Source organism: Cornus florida, unplaced genomic scaffold (genome assembly GCF_030987335.1).
Source record: "Cornus florida cultivar Cherokee Brave unplaced genomic scaffold, ASM3098733v1 CherokeeBrave_3.0.0_Hap2_Chr05, whole genome shotgun sequence".
NCBI lineage: Eukaryota > Viridiplantae > Streptophyta > Magnoliopsida > Cornales > Cornaceae > Cornus > Cornus florida.
The window spans coordinates 51,480,321-51,500,484 of record NW_026775575.1 but is presented as its reverse complement, the minus strand read 5'-3'; the positions used below and the strand labels follow the sequence as shown (position 1 = coordinate 51,500,484).

Genomic DNA, 20,164 nt, shown 5'->3' with positions numbered 1-20,164 from the left:
TCGCTCCTCCTGCATCAATACACATCCAAGACCCTACAATGAAGCATCCATGTAAACAAGATACTCTATCCCGCTCTGCGGAGTAGCCAGAACCGGTGCAAAAGTCAGCTTCCTTTTCAGCTCATCAAAAGCTCGCTGACAGTGTTCATCCCACACGAACTGTACACCCTTCTTGGTCAGATGAGTGAGTGGTCCTGCAATCTTGGAGAACCCCTGGATGAATCTCCTGTAATATCCGGCCAGACCGAGAAAACTACGAATCTCAGTAGGTGATGTAGGCTGTCCCCACTCAACCACCGCTGAAACCTTGGCCGGATCCACTGCTATCCCCTTTTCTGACACCACGTGACCCAGAAATTTCACCTCCCGCTGCCAAAATTCACACTTCTCGAACTTGGCATATAACTGGTGTTCACGAAGCGTCTGCAAGACTATGCAAAGATGTCTAGTATGATCGTCCTCCGACCGAGAATAGATCAAGATGTCATCAATAAAGACAATAACAAACTGATCCAAATAAGCCCGGAAGACTCTATTCATTAAGTCCATGAACACTGCAGGTGCATTAGTCGTCCCAAACGGCATAACACGAAACTCATAAGAACCATATCTCGTGAGAAACGCTGTCTTAGGAACATCCTGCTCCCTAACCCTCAGCTGATGATACCCAAAACGCAGATCAATCTTGGAGAAGTATGTAGCTCCCCTTAACTGATCAAACAAGTCATCAATCCTGGGCAAAGGATACTTGTTACGAATCGTAACCTTGTTCAACTCCCTGTAATCTATACACAGATGAAGCGAACCATCATTCTTCTTCACAAACAGAACTGGTGCTCCCCAAGGTGATGTACTCCTACGAATAAAACCCTGGCTGAGTAACTGCTGAATCTGATCCCTCAGCTCTCTCATCTCTACCGGTGCCATCCTATAGGGTGCCCTAGCAATAGGCGCAGTGCCTGGAGCTAAGTCTATCACAAAATCAATCTCGCGACTAGGTGGCAACCCTGGAATATCCTGAAATACATCCGGGAAATCCTGTACAATTGGTATGTTATCCAATGATACAGTAATCCCCTCATCCTTTTCCTCCTCCAAATGGAACAAATAGGTGCTACCGCCTCCTTTAGAACGTGGCATAGCTACTACATACATATCCTGACCAGGTATGGTAAAAATAATAGATCTATCAAAACAATCAACTGGGGCATGGTAGTGAGACAACCAATCCATCCCAAGTATCACATCATAAGTGTACATGTCCAGGACCAGTAGATTGGCTAGAAACTTGAGTCTACCAATATCTAGTGTCACAGGCCCATCACTCTCATGTATAATAGCTGTATCACCCAATGGTGTAGAAATACCCTGAGGTCTAGCGCATACCCTCGTCCTCATCCCAGATAAAGCAACAAAAGTCCTAGCTACAAATGAATATGTAGCACCCGTATCAAATAAAACACGTCCATGTAAACAATGAATAGGAAACTTACCCTCAATAGTCTGAGGTACCCGAACATCCTATGGCTTGGGGTTATACACCCTGCTATAATGCAACTGCTGTGGTGCCTGTCCCTGAGTCTGCGGCGGTGCCGGTAAAGCCAGATGTGTCTGTCCCTGAATCCGTGGACCTGTGGAGTTGGTAGAGGCACTGGCGCCCTCTGTCCCTGCTGCACATACTGTCCCTGTCCCTGTCCTGCTTTAGGACACTGCCTGGTGGTATGACCATACTCTCCACAAGTGTAACAACTACCCTGGAAAGTACCAAATGGCCTCCTCTGTCGGTTAGCCTGTGGCTGACCCTGTCCTGCCTGTGGTCCTCCATTCTGTTGCCTCTGAATAGGTGCCCCATTCCGGTGAGCATCTGAACCACCCTTGTGCTTCTTCCAAGGCTGTTGCCCTTGGAACTTGCCTTTGTCATTCTGCCGGTGACCATTGCCATTCCCCTTTTCAGCTGACTGATTAGCAGAGTCTTTATCACCCCGCTTCTCACCACGAGCCTGTCTGATGTCCACAGTCAACTAATACTGTTGTAGCGCAGCGTCTACCACCTGAGCATAGGTAGTATAGGCTGGACTACCTGTAATAGCTCTCTTGATAGACCACATCAGTCCCTTGACGAAACTGTTACGCTTCTTCTCCTCTGTATCCACCTCCTCCGGTGCAAAAAGAGACAAGCGTGTAAACTGCTGCTCATACTCTGCCACTGTCATGTTTCCCTGCTGCAGACTTAGAAACTCGGTCTTCATAGCTGCCCTGACTGCACAGGGAAAATATTTATCGTCAAAGCGAACACTGAACTCATCATAAGACAATGTCATCCTCTCCTCTGGGGTGGTAACTAACTCCCACCACTGTAGTGCATCCCCAACTAGCTTGAAAGTAGCAAGCATCTGCTTTTGAACCTCCATGCACTGAACCAAACGAAGATGACGCTCAATGTCTTGTTTCCACTGGTGAGCTGCTCTCGCATCGGTGGAGCCTGAGAACACAGGTGGACTCCCCTTTGTGAAAGAGCTCCTTGCCTTTCCCCAAGAATCCGTCTGAACCACTGGTGCTGGTACAGGTGCCTGCTGAACCTGTGGCTGGTTCCGGAGTGCAGCTGTTACCCCAGCCTCTATAGCCCGAGCAACAAGGTCATTGAGGTGTGGAGGAATCTCTGAATCTCTGTCCCGACCCTGAGTTTGTTGAACTTCCTCCTGCTCCTCCTGAAACCCTGGCATTTGCTGCTCTTCTTCCATTTGTCGACGTTGTAGACGTTCCTGCTGTCTACGTGCCGCTCTCCTCTGTCGACTGTTCATGTTCTGTCCTCTTCCAGTGTTAACCATGCTGTTAACATAGAAAGACAGACATCAGTATGAGTTTAAACGAACCGTAAAAGAATTCAACGAATCCTAAACATAAGCTCTATATAAACAAAATGCTACGCGGAAGTCTTAATACGAAACGTCCTAGAGACACTTGAACCTGGAGTGCTCTGATACCAACTGTGATACCCCTCGGATCTGAGATACGGGTTGATCAGGCCCAGGCCCAAACCCGAGGGAATATCAAACAATTAAAGTATTTTAAAGCAAACACAGATGACAAAATGAAACAAAAGTGATGGAATAAAACTGAAAAAAACATTAATTATAAAATCCTCCATGGACAACTGAAAAATGAAACTCCAATCCTCCAAAACTTCAAGGTTATAACTTGGGAATCCACTGATGGACCCCTAACCAAAAGTTCAACTAAAACTGAAAACTGAAAATAGATAATGCTAGAAATATCGAGAGAAGTCCTACGTAATCAGATAAAGGTGAAACTGTCCTCAACAAGCACGATCAAGCTCTAAGGCTGGAACCGTCCTGTACCTGAAAAGAATAATAAAGGAGTGGGTCAGACCCACGAGCAAGTTCTAATCTAACTGCAATCCATACAGTGGCCCAATACGCAGATACGCCGTAGACACCTCACAATATCTATCTAGTCCACACATATAAATATATCCACACTAAGGGACATTCACTAGTCTATAATAGGGGTCTCAACCTGAATAGAAGGCAACATGCGAATACGCACCCAAAGGTGGGCATGAGTACCTAGACCTAACAGGGTACACCTCAACCTATTATAACCAGCTACGCATCCACTGCATATACGCACCCTAACCAACGAGTCTGAGACTCAAGCTTAACTCGTGGTACCATAAACATATATATAAAGTCCGTCCAAATCCAGGGTAAGCAGTTCAACTATTTATTAAACTGACCTACAATAAACCAACTAGTTAGTCACTCCACTTATTCAGTTGATATGACTTAACTACCATCCGTTAATCCAGGAAGTCATCCAACTTGGTTATAGCTGATCTGACTTAGCCACAATTAGGATTCGATATCTTTCAATCCATTCCATTAATCCATTAGGTTAGGTTTATGCGTTTTGAGCTAAACCGTCCCTAGTATGTCACCGTCCCATACCGGTACATACCATCCTCCATATCCATGTAAATTACAACATATATAATAGTTCAATAATTTACAGACCAAAAACTACCATCCAAACAATTGTAGAAAACTATTTAAAGCTTCAGCAATTTAAATCCAAGCATTTAACCATATAGTTGCAGGAGACGATTTTAACAAATCAACAACTAACATCCAGAGCATGCATAGACCAAATTTAATATGTCAGGGACTCCATCATGCATGTGAATAGGTTAAATAATCCTATTATTAACCAATAAATTGCTAAAACAATTCAGAAGATTGTTTAAATATTTCAGCAGTTTAAATCCAAGCATTAACCATATAGTTGCAGTAAACAATTTAATAATTCCGCAACTAGCCTACTAAGCATGCATAGATCAAAATTAATAATTAAATGACCCTATCATGCACTTGAATGTATTCTAAAACAAGTTTTATAAACACATTATGTTCCATCAAATTGCTGAATTTTAATTCAACAATTAATTCAATTCCATTTGTTAAGTGCCTTAATTTTTACACTGTTTGTCCCGATAACTTAGAATTAAACTTTTCTCAATTTAGGGTCTTAATAACACTCAAAATTCATTCCTTGATCCCTCTGTAAGGTTCCAAATTCATTCAAACAGTCTCCATGCTCCAACAGTGAACATAGTATGTAGAAAATTAAAAAAAAAAACGTAAAATAAATCAAAAATACCAAGGGAACCTGCTCCAAAATTTGGAGCAGGCTCTATTTCCAGCCTAGAGCCGGCTCTAGGACTCCCTAGAGCCAGCTCTACTTTGTTGTGGGAGCCGGCTCCCACTTCCATGGAGCCGGCTCTCACCTCCTTTGAGAGCCTTCGTCCCCAGTGCGTGTTTCAGCTCTTGTGCTCCTTCTCCGGCTTATTCCTAACCCTCTGTTAGTTTTTAAAACCAAACTTAGGTGTCATATTAATACCCAGTAGCATCCCAATGGCTTGATAACAACAATTTAAAACAATTACAGAGACTAAATTTGCTACCGAACTAACCTGCGTTAGGAACAAAACTGAAATTATAATTTTATTCCAACCTCTCTGTTTCTCTTCACAAACTGATCTTAGGAGTCTTATAACATCCCATTAACATCCCTAGGGTTTGTTTACAGAAGATAGAGGCAAGAATCATAACCAAAACTCAAAGAGTTTTAATATGCTTAAATAAACAGAACAGGAAGCAACAATACACGAACTATAAACAGATTTGGATTCAATGCAACCAAATCATCAACAAGCATACATTGAATACATAAGTTTCATTTACTAATTAGTTAATCCCTAGAGACTATCTAGGTGCACAGAACACGAGCCAAAGGGAAGGAGAAAGAGATGAACTTGCCTGTGATTTCAATTATGAAATCCCTGTGTCGTCTCTAAGTTTCCCTGCAATTTTGAACGCCGCCAAGCTTCCAATAACTTTGTCTCTAATCCTTACTCAACCTCCTTGGTCCTCTCTGTACAAATCCTCTTAAGCCTCACTCTGTTTTCCCACAACTGCTCTCTGTTTCTCTCTCTCTGTATCTCACGGTCTCTGTTGTTTTTACAGAAATTATGTTTAATTATTCTCAAACCCTAAACCACCGTGACACACATACTTATAGACTTAGTGATTAAACCCTAATCCATGTAACCTTTAAGCCAGAGCCCATCTCGGCCCATAAACCGACCTAAGATAAATACCTACGTCGGCCACCTATGTAATTGCAACCCTAAATTCAACTGTAACTTAAAACAGAATTAAATGAAAAAAAAAATAATAAATTGAATTAAATCCACTTAACTAATTAATTCCAATTAAATAACCCAATTAAATAATTAAAACACTTAAACAATAAAATGCCAATTAAAGAATAAAAGATAACTTAATTCAATTTAAAACACATGACACATAGGTAAACAATTACATCAAAACAATAAATAAAAATAATTAATCCAAATAATCATGCAAAAATACAATAAAAATAATAAATAAATGCCGAGACTATCCTTTTAAAATTATGGGTATTACAGCAATCTTCTCGGATCCTAGAAGTTCATCTCCCTTAATTTTCAAGGTATGGATTCCATTGAACCCATTGTCCTTGCTACCGCTCCTGAACCAAATAATGCAACAAATGTGGCACTAACTCATCCTCCTCCCACAGCTCTTGCAGGTAGGACCAAATCTCGCTCTTAGTAGAGTAAGTTTTATATCTTCATCCTTTCCATATAATCTTCTATTTTGTTTATATGCTTATTAATCGTAAATCCAGGCACACATTCAAATGTACTGGAGAAATCCATACCCACCAAGTCCGAGGAAACCCAAGTTGATTTTTATGTCCCTCTTCAAAGTATACCTCCAACTTCGGCTACTCAAGTAATACTCATAATTACACTCACTAAAACTTCTTTTACAGAAAACAACAAGAAGGAAAACTGTAGGAAAGAAACCTACTAAAAAATTAAGAGCTAAGAGACACTTTGACTTGATCGATGATGATGAAGTGGATGAGGAAGAAGTCATATCCAAGAAGAGGAAACATTCTGCTGAATCTCCCAATGTAATTTCTTTTTTACCTGATTTCATATTTATATATTACCTCGTTATTCCTATGATGTAACTATATCGGCATTATTTTCAGAAAGCTCCACTCTCTCTAAGACAAACATCAATTCAAGAAATTTCTATAGACTTTGTTGAAGAAGAAGAAAAAATTGAATTATCAATGGATCAGAAACAAAGGTCCCTCATGTCTTTTCCACATCTGGCTATAACTTTAATAAATGAACAGATTGGAGATCTGATGAAGTAAGTTATGATTTCTTCTATAACTTATTCTTGTAGACTTATAATGATTGTGACTAACCCAACAATCTTTCAGGTACAGAGAGATCTTGTTACTCCAACCATTCCTATCAGCACCAACCCGAGTTCTCCCTTTGCAACCCTTGACTCTTTATTCGATTCAGTTTTCGAGTCACCTGATCTTAAACCTCCTGTAATTCCGAATGAACAAACCTCTGATACCCCCCTAGAAGTGACCAAAGCCATCCAGATATTATCCCAAATGGTACAATAAGATTTGTCTCTCACCCCATTATTCAAAAATGAATTGGCCGAGACACTATCTTTCCTTGGTAGCTACCCCAGATTCTCTTTGAATGACCAGGCTTTCTTTTAGAACTTCCAACTTCTATTACCTTCTTTGACTACTGCTTATACTAAACCAGTCCATACCATTGATCACTACTCTTCCCAGTGTTAGGAAAAAGAAAAACTTTCCCAAACCTTAAAGGAAGGAAGGGAGCTGCACCTGTCTTTGAAGAAAGAAGCAGTCGAGTTGAATGCCAAGGAAGAGAAGCTTCAGGTTAAACTTGCCCAGCTACAGTCGGATAAAACTCTACTCGGTAACAAGGTGGCAAGATTGAAGGTTCAAGCTAAGGCTGCAGCCCCCAAATTCAAAGCATTACAAGCTCAAATGCTGAAGTCAGAACAGAACAAGAAACAAGCAGAAATCATCTTGAACCAGTCCCAGGCCTCGTGAGCATACTTCAAGGCCAAGTTTGAAGAATTCCATAGTAACTTTAACAAAATTTGAACAATTATGGGTCTGTAACATGATATTTTGGACAAATATGTTTGGAATTTTATTTTAATTATGTCTTTATTCAGACTGAAATACATATGGCATTTTACAAGAATAAAAAAGGAATACAATCCAAATTATTTTGACTTAGTGGAGATTTTCTTTTCCTCCATAAGTTCAAAAATAGTTGGTTTATATTTCTTTAGGTACCTTCCATTTATAGGCCTCTCATGAATGTCACCATCTAAATCTTTTAATTTGTAAGCTCCTCCATGTAACACTTGGTGAACCAAATATGGGCCTTTCCAAGTAGGTGACCATTTTCCATAAACTCTATCCATATTCCTAAGTGAAAGAATTGTTTGCCAAACCATATCACCCTCTGCAAATGACTTGAACTTCACCCGTTTGTTGTAAGCCTTCATTACCTTTGCTTTATGGACCATAAGGTGGTCTAAAACAAGTTTTTAGATTTCACCCAAATCTTCCAACTCAGCAAGCATAGCTTCGTTGTAATCGGCAGGTATAAGATTATGTTGTAAAGCTACTCTTGCCGATTTCACATTTAACTCCATCGGCAAAACAGCATCATGGCCAAATGTTAGCCGATAAGGAGTTGTTCCTGTACTTATTCGCTTCGAATTTCTATAAGCCCACAAGGCTTCTGAAAGGGTTTCATGCCAACGCCTTGGCTTATCTTTTATCATCTTCTTAATAATTTCAATAATAACTTTACTTGAAGCCTCTGCTTAGCCATTCCCTTGAGCATAATTGGGTGTTCAAGTTACCATTTTCACTTGCATATCAATTCCAAGTTGTAATACTTCATTTGCTCGAAATACAGATCTATTATCGGCAACAATTGTTTCTAGTAAACCGAATCGGTAAAAGATATGTTGCTCCAGAAACTGTATAACGGTATTATGAGTTACCAATACGTATTCCTCGGCTTCTACCCATTTGGTTAAGTAATCGATAGCTAAAATAATCCAATGATGACCTTTTGACGAAGGAGGATTAATTTTGCCGATTAGATCCATAGCCCAACTTCTGAAAGGCCATGGTTTAACTAATAATTGCATCTCTATTGTAGGAACCCACTGCATTGGACCATGCTTTTGATAGTCTATACAACCTTTTACATAAGTCATACAATCTTTTCCCATGCCAGGCCAATAATATCCATATCGGCGTATCAACCACCTCATTTTTATGTCAGCTTGGTGAGCTCCACATATTTCTTCATGTACCTCTGCCATAATCTTTAAACCTTCAAACTTGCTAATACACTGAAATAATAAGCCATCATCAGTCGATCTCCTACAAAGATTTCCATCTATAAGTACATAATCGACTGCACTTCTTTTTATTTTCCGATCAGCTCCTGGAGTTGGATGTTGTAAGAATAAGATGTAAGGGATCCACCAATCGTCGCCATCTAACTCGGCAAAATCAGTAGCAAAAACTTCCTCCATAATTTAATTTCTTGTTTCAGCCGATGAAAGAGATCGTCGTGTCATTTTAACTACCCTTTCTTTTATATCACTTGGCACTCTTATTCCTGAGGCAATCTGTGCTAAGTCATTAGCTATTTTATTCATGGCCCTTGGTCTATATTTGTAATATCCCAATATTTTAAAGGATCTATTAATTCAAATTAATTACTTTTATTTTATTTTAAATGATTTATTTGATTTAATTTGAATTAATTACGTTTATTTTTATTTTTAATGGATTTGTTTTACAGAGTGCTTAGATTAATTGTTTTATTTTATTTATATTTCGTGAATTATTGATATGATAATTGTTGTGTGTGTGCTTAATTATTGATTGAATTATTGGCATGTTGATTTTATTGGTATGGTGTGACTTGATTGTAATTTATTATTTTGTTTATGTGCTTAGTGTAATTAGTTTTTTTATTTTATAATTTAAGCATCTATTTAATTATTTGATTTATTTAAATTAATTGGATTTGGGCTTAAGGGAAGTTGGACCAAAAGATGTGGTCTTGGGCTTATATGAAGCCTTATTGGGTTAATTAATAAAGGCCCATGGTTATTTAATTATTTAAATGATCATTTTTGTATTAATTATAAATATATAAAATTATATATAAATATAATTAATTAATAATTGTTATGGAAAGATATATATAAAGATTTATATTTATGGATATATATAGGTCTATATGATTTAATTAACCAATGCGTTAATTATGGAAGGTATGTGTGTGTGTGTGTGTATATATATATATATATATATATATATATATATATATGTAATATAATATATGTTTATAGATATATATTATTTAAGGATTAATATTTTATTTGAAAGTCCTAGTAGGAATAGGATTTGGATTCTAATGTGTATAAATATACGCATAAGACTTTAGGGTTAAAAGTTTACACGTTAGAAAAATAAGAGAGAGAGAGAAAAAGAGAAGGCCGACAAAGAAGAGGTCGGATTAGAGAAAGAGGATGTTGGATTTGGAAGAGGCAATCAAGGCTTGAAGCTTCAGTTTCGTTTTGAAATATTCAGACGAGTTTTCTCTATCTTTCCTCTTAAAACTCATAAGGATTTCACCTTGAGTATCAAGGCTTGAATTAAATTTATTTGTTTAAAATCATGATTAGATCGAAATAATTAAAAGCATAAATTATTTTAATTGATTTTTGGATTATTAGATTTTATGATATATATGGGTGTTGTATATATATATTAAAATCAGTCTATAAGTGGATCTATGACCTAAGAGGGTTTATTACAGTTTCTTTATTTTCTGGAATTTTCCTGTAATTTTTTGTAATTTTTCTGATATTTTTAAGAATTTATTAGAATTTATTTTCTTAGTATTTGTTTAGAAAATTATATATATATATATATATATATATATATATATATATATATATATATATATATATATATATTTGGTAAAATAGTATATACACAAACTAGACGCTGTATTTTGGTGCATTAGAAGGGGTTTCTGATTCAGTGTTGCGCGGTATAGCATAGCTTGGTGTACATGTGAATTAGAGCCATTAACAATAAGTGGATTGATAGGGTGCATTATGGTGCATGGAATAATGGTACAGATGCTGATTTGGACCATTAGAATATTTAATCTTTGGTGGAATAATCCGGTGCATTACGGCACATGATAAGATGTTACACACCCTAATATAGGCCATTAGATTAATTTAACATAAGTAGAATGATTTGGTGCATTACGGCATATGGAAAAGGGTACGCATGTGCATCTGGACCGTAGATGTGGTCTAGTCAACATAGGAATAATATGGTGTGGGCGAGCCTACAGCAACTGAAAACTCCAGTCAATCAGAACACGCAATACACATGCAGACTTGTTTCCAGTGCGTGCAAGTGCATGAAAAGTGCGTGGGCGCACGTGTTGATCCCTTTTGTGACACAAGATTGAAATGGTCATAATTCAATCATTTTAAATCGAAATTGGGTCATTCTGGAGCTCAAATTCAACGATTTTTCGTCCTCTTTCTGATGGTTCCAATTTCATTATCAGATTCCCATCCTACTAGGAGATATTTACGTTTTAGTGAGACAGTGTTGGAAAACTATTTAAACCAATATAGAGTATTTAGGGGAAACTGTTTCCGACATATTTAGTAGTATTAATTTGTGTAAATATAATAAATTAATAATTTTTTATGGAAGGAAGTGTATATATATATATATATATAATTATTTATATATGTGTATATATAGTTTAATTTGTTTATGAGTTGTATGGATATATATATATATATATATATATATATATGTATATGTATATTGATTTAAAAAAAAAAATCAAAGATTATTAAGGAAGGTGTTAAACACATATATATATATATATTAAATAATATATGTGTATGTATATATATATATATATATATATATATATATATATATTATTTAAGATGATTAATATTATCATTCTTATTTGGTATATCTTGATAGGTTGATTATTAAATTAATGATATGCGTATAATATGCATGAGATGGCTATGTATGATTTAGCATATTGTTAAGTTTGAAGTGATTCATAGCTAAAGTATAGGCATGGATGAATTGCCAAAGGATTAAAAATATTACCTAAATATTTGTATGAAAAGAATACATACATGGGAAGCATGGATGAGTTGCTAATTAAATGTATGAATAAATATACTTATGGAGGCATGGTTGAATTGCTAAAGTATAAATAATTATACTTAAGGAGGCATGGTTGAGTTGCCAATATATAAATAAATATATTTATAAAGGCATGGTTGATTTGCCAAAGCGTAATTAAATTGCTATGTGCTAGATGATTAAAATTCTATCTAGGGTTATTGTGTGTATCAGTTGGATTATGATTACATTAAAATAATCTAGTGTTTAAAGGTTAGTATATTATTTTATATATATTAATAAAATAATACTGGGAGAGACATGGATGATTTGTCAAAGCCTAGATATTGGCTGTGTGATTTAGTGAATAAAAATCATTATCGGGATTTGGGACTTAATATAATTTTTCTTATATTATAATTGATTGTTTAAATAACTAAACAATTGTCTATAATGGAATTATGGTCAAAGGGAGTTTCTTTTTAAAACAAATATGAATTGTGGATTGGTCTAGGAATGATTGTTAATTTAATCATTGTCTGATAGTTTTGAATTTAATGAACCTAGTAATAGATGTGACTAATGTATTATATATAATTATATATATATATATATATATATGTATATCATGGTGTACTAAAGATAAAAGCTTTATTAGGATTGTTTTTGGTCATAGATGATCTTTTTATTGGTTTTCAGAGGCCTGGTAGAGAGAGTTTGCTCGTAGGGTTTAACCCGTGATTTATTTTTCAGGTTATTAGAAGTTCAAGTCTCAAGGTTGAGGATCCGAAGCTGGAGGACTTATCCATTCTTTCCTCTTATTTCAATATAGGATATTTTATTATTGTTTGATGATAGACTTAATTTAGAGTTCACTGGATTATTGGATTATGTTCAGGGGTCTTTGATTTACAGGATTCCCGAGTTGTAACTTTTAGAGAATTATTAATAGAAATTTTTACTTAATAGATTTTCCTTCAGCGAGTTATTTATTTATTTATTTTTTATACTCTGTGCTTGTTAAATACTTTAATTGTTTTGATATCCTTTAATTTTGTGCACGGATTTGATCAACCCGTGTTCCGAAATTAAGGGGTATCACAATATTCCAAAGTCACATTATGAAATTGGTTGACCAATTGGGTTGCCATTAAATGGAATGGCCTTAATTGCCAATTCAAACATCTAAAGTCTTCTGAGATTTGATTAATCACTAAACTCGAATCTCCCATAATGTGGACGTCTTTGACTGCCATTTCTAGCAGAATTTTCAAGCCGATAATCAATGCTTCATACTCGGCTTGATTATTTGAGCACCTGAAATCCAAAAAGAAAGAAAACGAAATTTGGTTCCTTGTTGGGGATATTAGCACTATGCCAGCTCCTGAGCCTTCATTAGTACTCGACCCATCAAATATTAAAGTCCATGGGGTCATGAATATGGCTGCCGAGTCAAGCTCATCAAATACTAGTGATTCAATTTCAGGTGATGGATGATCGGCAAGAAAGTCTGCCAATGCTCTTCCCTTAATTGCCTTTTGTAGAACATATACAAAGTTGAACTCCATTAATGCTAGAGCTCACTTGTCGATCCGGCCTGTGATTAATGGCCTTGATAGCATATACTTTATAAGATTTGTTTGACAAAAAATATAAACCAAAACAGGCAACATATAGACTCTTAATTTCATTGCTGCAAAATACAAAGCCAAACATAATTTCTTAATCGGCGTATATCTACACTCGACTGGAGTTAAAACTTAGCTGAGATAATATATAGCTTGTTCATTCCCTGTTTCATTCTCTTGTGCCAGCATAGCTCCAATGGATTCTTCAGCAGCCGATAAATAAAACTTCATCGGCCATTTCTTCCTTGGCGGCATCATGACAGGAGGACTCGACAAGTACTTCTTGATTTGATTGAATGCCCTCTGATATATATCATCCCATTTGAATTCTTCCATTGGCTTCAACTTGAGTAGCGAGGAAAATACATGTAACTTGCCAGCTGTATTGGCAATGAATCGCCTGAGATAGTTTACTTGTCCGAGTAACCTCTGTAATTGCTTCTTGCTTCTTGGTGCACTAGCATCAATGATTGCCTTAGCTTTGTTCCTATCGATTTTTATACCCCTTTGATGAACCAAGAAACCCAAAAAGTTTCATGCCGATACTCCAAAGGCACACTTTATTGGATTCATCTTTAGCTTATGAGCCCTCATCCTTTCAAAAGATGCTTTGAGGTGAACTAAGTGCTCATTTTTGGTTGCTGATTTCACCACCACATCATCAATATATACCTCCATAAACTTACCGAGCATATCATAAAAAATAGAATTCATGGCTTGCTGATATGTAGCACCAACATTTTTCAACCCAAAAGGCATTACCACCCACTCAAAAGTTCTAATCGATCTGGGACACCTAAAAGCTGTCTTTGGGATATCCTCCTCAGCTATGTAAATCTGATTATAGCCAAAGTGTCCTTCCATAAAAGACATAATTTCGTGTTTTGCAGCTGCATTGATTAGTTGATTGGCTATCGGCATTGGATACTCATCTTTTGGGGTTGCCAAGTGTATGTTTCGGAAATCAACACATATACATAATTTTCCATTCTTCTTGATAACAGGGACTACATTTGATAACCATTCAACATACCTTGTAGTTCGAATGAAGCCAGCATTCAATAATCATTCGATCTCCACCTTGACTTTGTCTACCACATTTTGAGACATTTGACGAGGTGGCTGTTTATATGGCTTGAAGCCATCTTTAATGGGCAGCCGATGTTCCACCAGATCTCTGGATAAACCCGGCATTCCACATAATTCCAAGCAAAACAGTCACTGTATTCCTTCAATATGCTAATAACCTCATTTGAAATTCTGGTTCTAACAGTGCACTGATGTAAGTTGGTCAAGGCTTTGTGTCAGCGACTAAATTTACCTCCTTTAATGGATTCTGAGTTTCTGCTTTAAGATAATCAAGCTTAGCCGGTGCTAATTCCAAGTCTTCCAACTGAATAGCATCCAACTTTTCATTATCAATTTGATTGACCTCAGAAAGATTAACCGATGGCCCTGGCTCTATTGTTGCTTCTTTTTCTAGCTATTTTTTGACTATGTATACTTGTAACCTAATGCAAGCGGCCCTAAAGGCTTGCTGCCGAGCTGCTTCTCTTTCAAGTTTCGCTTCCATAAACAACCTTTTCTTTAATTATTGTAAGCCAAGGGATTTCTACCTTCAGCCTTGAATTCTCCTACTGCAACTCGCCAATTTCACGATCGCTAAGACTTTTTCACATAGTTGCCAGGTGGGTCTCCCATCAGCTCCTGTTCCCACAAATTGAATAGGAACACACTCTTTATCATACAAAATAGCATCTGCCGAATACACTTTTGCCACAAATGGTTTGTCATCGGCATTCACTATCTTCACCTTATTTCCATCCCAAAAGATCAGCATCTGGTGTAGCGATGATGGAATGCACATATTAGGATGAATCCAGTCATGGCCCAATAACAAATTATATGAAGCCGTGGACTCGATAATAAAAAAATGCCGCAAAAGACGTTATTACTCCAATTTCAACCTCCAAGGGAAGAATTTCTTTTGTGTTAGTAAAACCTCCGTTAAACCCGCAAATTGCTACATCAGTGGGAATAACATCTTCTATACTCTTACCGAGTTTCTTCAAAGTGTTAGCTGGAATAACATTCAAAACCGAGCCATTGTCAACCAAGACTCAGTTAATCGGTTCACCTTCTACCCATACCTTAACATACAAAGGCCTTAGTTACTGAGTCATTGCTAATAAAGGTTTCTCAAAGACTACCTTTTCTGCCGACTCTGAGGAAAGAATTGATAAATTTTTAATCGGCCAAGTTCTTTTCTCTTTATATTTACTTCCTTCTTCTGTTTCCCCCTTATTTTCAATACTTGCATTTGATGCCGATGGAGCCTGAAACATTGTTGGTAATACAAATGCCATATTACATGACATTTCGTCTGGGAAACTCCCAAACTGAATTCTGAACTCACTTTTGCGTCTGGGCCAAGTCGGCTGATACTCCTCTCCCTCATCCGGTTGGTCTTTATCTGGAATACTAACTTCCTCGGTTAATTCTTCTTTGCTCATATTTTTAGCTTTCCTTTTTTCCTCAGCCCTTCTCCTTTGGTCCCCGCGCTTCTGTGATCGAGTAAGGCCTCTATTCTGATATTGCTGAGGTTTAGGGAATTTTGGGTGAATAACTCTAGTCCATCTGTCCTCAGCTGAGTCTACTTTCGGTTTTACAGTTCGCATTTTATATGAATTGGCTCCCTTTTGTACCCAAATTTCTGATTGAACTGGTGATCGCCTTTTAAAACTAGGATGCCGATTTTGTAGATGAAATAGACTAGATATAAATATTTGCCGATTTTGCTTTTCTACCTTTAGATGACTGCTGCTAGAATTATCTTGCCGAGACTCTTCACCAGGCTTGATTGGAAAGGTCAGCCTCTTAAGAATTCCTTTCATCTTTGGTTGAATTTCTATTGGCTCTTCTTTCTTTATTTTCTGCTTTCCTTTGCAATTTGGATAACAACCCTGGTCTATCAGGGCCAATTGAGCCTCTTTTAATTGTTTTTTTAGTTCTGCCATCTTTTCAGGTGTGGCGGTTGCTGAAAGGAACTCACTTGATTTCTTCTCAACCTCTTACCGATTCTCTCGCTTGGCTAAGCTTATCACATTTGTAGATGTGATTGTGGGGAATGGATTGGTATCCACCTTCATGGTCTCTGAAGTTTTCTCCAGGAATTTTAAAGTACCTTCATCAATAGCTTTCTACAACACACCTCATAGAGCAGTACAATCATTAGTAGCATGGTTCCAAGAATTATGATACTTACAGAACTCTTTTCCTTTCAGGTCACTTGCCGACTGAATCTTATGCCCCTTAGGCAAAGATATCATTTTATCGGCCATCAAGTGATCAAAGATTTGATCTGTTTTTGACAAATCAAAAGAATAGCTTTTTTCGGTATCGGCATGACTTTTCCTTGCTGCTGATGTTGATGTTACACTGCCCCCTATGATCGGCTTAGGTTTAACTAATGCTTCACAGATGTATAGCTTCTTAATATTGACCTCTACAACGTCAACCTCTAACTCATCTCGAACTTCTGCCGAGAATACCTCATAATTAGGGTACTGTAATAGGTACCCTTAGAAGAGTTCTTCCTCCTTTTTTCTTCTTTAAGTATTTCCTTATACCAAGAAGCTCTATCTGCTAAATCGAAGAGATCTTAAAACTCAACCCCATCAAACCTCTTGCGATGTTCAATGTCTAGACCGTTCAATGCCAACTTGATGTATTCTGGTTCTGGCAAACTTATTCAGCATTTGAGTTTAGCTTTCCTGAACCTGGCCACGAAAGTTTCAACCGATTCACTCGGCAATTGAGATAAATGGGATATGTCTGCCAACGTAGCTTCTGTCTCTGTTCGGTAGAATTGGGTATGGAAAGCTTCCTCCATTTCATCCTAAGTTTGAATAGAGTTGGCAGGTAAGTTGTTGTACCATTCAAATACTGCCCCGGCAAGAAAACTAGAGAATAATCTCATCCTCAACCAAGGACTTAGGCTTGCTTCACCACATTATGCTGTGAACCTTGCAATATGTTGCATCGTAGAAAAATTCTCTTCACCACTGTACATAGAAAAATTAGGATACCAATAATTTCTAGGCAACTCATGGGCGTCGACATGATCAAGATAGGGCTTTCTGTATACTAGCCAAGCACGTCTGTGACCCTGTGCTATTTCGGCCTGTATTAAAGCCAAAATCTGAGCCCTATCGATCCCTGCATTTCTTCCTGGAGGATCATTTGGGTGTCGCGGAATGAATGGATTAACCCACACTCTTTCTGGATCGGCATTTATTTGCCCCCCAGCAGCCGCTGGAGGTATCAATAGATTAGCCCTACCTTGGTTTAGGTTTCCTACCATTTGTTGTTGATCTCTTACTGGTAGAATCGGCTGTATTTGCGGACATTGCATATTTTGATTATGCTAATTATTCACTGGTGACTGATACACCGGCAAAACAGTTACTACCGGCGGATCTGACAAGATTAGTGGATTCCCCATCGAACTTGCCGAGAGTAAGATTCGGCACATTGCCAATTGTAAAGCCAAGTGTTGTGCCTGTTGGTACCACATGTTGATACTGTGTGAGGCCCTTGAGATATATGTACCAATGATGTTGACATGCACTAAAAAATGGACTCATTAATATGAGATGCTTCGGCTTGATCAAATCGATTTTCTCAGCTTTGATTTGCTAATATATTAGTTTCCAACTTCTGATTCATCTTCTCCATTTGAGTATACATCATTTGATTTAATTCCCCGGTCATTGACCTCATCTTGTGTATCTGAGAAACCAAAACCTGATTTATTTCTCCCATCTGGGACCTTACTTCACCGATCTATGCTTGCTGGGCATCAATTTTTTTGTATAATCGATTCCAGTACCCGACCCAAAGGAACTTCGGATGGAATAGAAGAATCGGCATCATCACCAACGCTGAGCTGCTGGTTCTCCTCATCAGTATTGTCACATATGATCACACCTTTCGAATTTCTTAACTTAGGAGGCATATTTACTATAATTTGCTCACCTGATAGGGTTCCGTCGGGCGTGCCAAAAATATTGACCCTAAAATTGGCTAACTGGAACCGATCACAAATTGATGTAAACCGAGCTTGCCAGAACCAAATATATGGTTCAAATGTAAATTGTCAACTATAATCCCTTTGAGAAAGTTGACTTTCAGGTGATTGCGAGGAAAAAAAGGAACAGTAAAAACTCCTCTTTGAGTTTAGAATTGCCTTAGTTAAAAGGACTTTATCAGTGAAAAATTATAATAAAAGATTGAGAGAATAAAAAGGGGAGAAAAATAGATATAACAAGAAGAGAGAGAGAAGAAGAGATAGAAGGAGAACGAGAATAAGAAAATAGGGATAATTCTGAAGGTGTTGGGCCTCTAGTACAGCATGCCTCTTTGTTTATTTATAGGAAAATACGTAAACCAACTTCCTAAATACAAGCACTCTAATTACATCAAAACTCTATCAAATAACTAAATAATTATTCAAATCAAACTAATCCTAACTGAACACTAATTCTTAACTAAATTCAAATATAGGATAAATATATGACTTCTATCTACTGTCTTTAAAATTTAAAATAATCTTCTATCCGATCTATGGTCCCCTTGCCTGTAGCTTTGCCTTTGCGTAAAATTTGCCACATCACTGCTCCTTTGCCTGTAACCCATATTTATGTAACTAAATAAATACTCCCTTAAAATTTGCTACTTCCAGTCATCCAAACCAACCACATCTGTTGCATTTCCAATCATAACCCAAGTCTGTCGCTTAGCCCAAATTCATTACTACCTATCTTCAACCCAATGTTTTTACGGCCCAGTATTCTCTCGGCCTAAACTTTTACTATGTCACTGTTCATCAAGCCCAATTGGAGCCCAAAACTAATTACCAAAATGGGTGTCAACACATACTCATCAAGGTTGACAAGTTATACTTCCCGGCCGATTTTGTGGTTCTTGATACCAAACTGGTTGCTAATCCCACCAATCACATCCCAATCATCTTTGGAAGGCCATTTCTTGCTACCGCAAATGCTACCATTAATTGTAGATCCGGTGTCCCGATCGATGGTTAAGCTTAATGTTTTCAATGCAGGTCGATATCCCATAGATGAAGACGAGTGTTGTCTCATAGATGTATTGGATGAGGTTGTTGAGGAGTCTATTCCTACCATGACCATTAAACAACCAATCGAGGATAATCTTTCATCTTTTTTTTCTGAGGACCCTCTTACATCTTGTCTTCTTAAAATGTATGGTAATTGTGGGTTTGACAATGAGGGGTCAATAAACGAGGTTAATGATTTAATAGAATCCGTTGCAAGTTTGGATTTTCCACCTTGGAAAATTCCAAAAGAACCTCTTCCTCCACTTTCTAGCGCTTCACTGGTCCCATCTATAGTCTCTCCACCCACTCTTAAGCTTAAAACTCTCCCTCCCGATCTTAAGTATACATTCCTAGGCCCGAAAGAGACTCTTCCGGTCATCATTTCTTCAAATCTTGAAAAAGATCAAGAGAATTCTCTTTTGAATGTGCTTAAGGAAAATAAGGAAGCTATTAGATGGAGTGTGGCAGATCTAAAGGGAATTGACCCTTCCATTTGTATGCATCGCATACTTATGGAAGAAGATGCAAAACCTTTTAGGGATGCCCAAAGGAGATTAAATCCAAACATGAAAGAAGTTAAAAAGGAAGTGGTGAAGCTTTTAGATGCCCGTATAATCTATCCAATCTCTATAGCAAATGGGTGAGTTCAACTCAAGTAGTTCCCAAGAAATCATGGATTACGGTGGTTGAAAATGCA

General features: G+C 37.4%; 1 protein-coding gene across 1 annotated transcript; it reads right to left on the bottom strand.

The window, feature by feature from the left end:
* Positions 1–12,791: 12,791 nt before the first annotated feature.
* Positions 12,792–13,271, bottom strand: LOC132309270 (uncharacterized). The gene has a single exon (XM_059807587.1). The coding sequence runs from the start codon at positions 13,269–13,271 to the stop codon at positions 12,792–12,794; it is 480 nt and encodes a 159-aa protein (XP_059663570.1).
* Positions 13,272–20,164: the final 6,893 nt, after the last annotated feature.

Excerpts from the sequence above, each read along its gene's own strand:
- LOC132309270 (XM_059807587.1), bottom strand. The coding sequence starts at position 13,271 with ATGGAGTTCAACTTTGTATATGTTCTACAAAAGGCAATTAAGGGAAGA.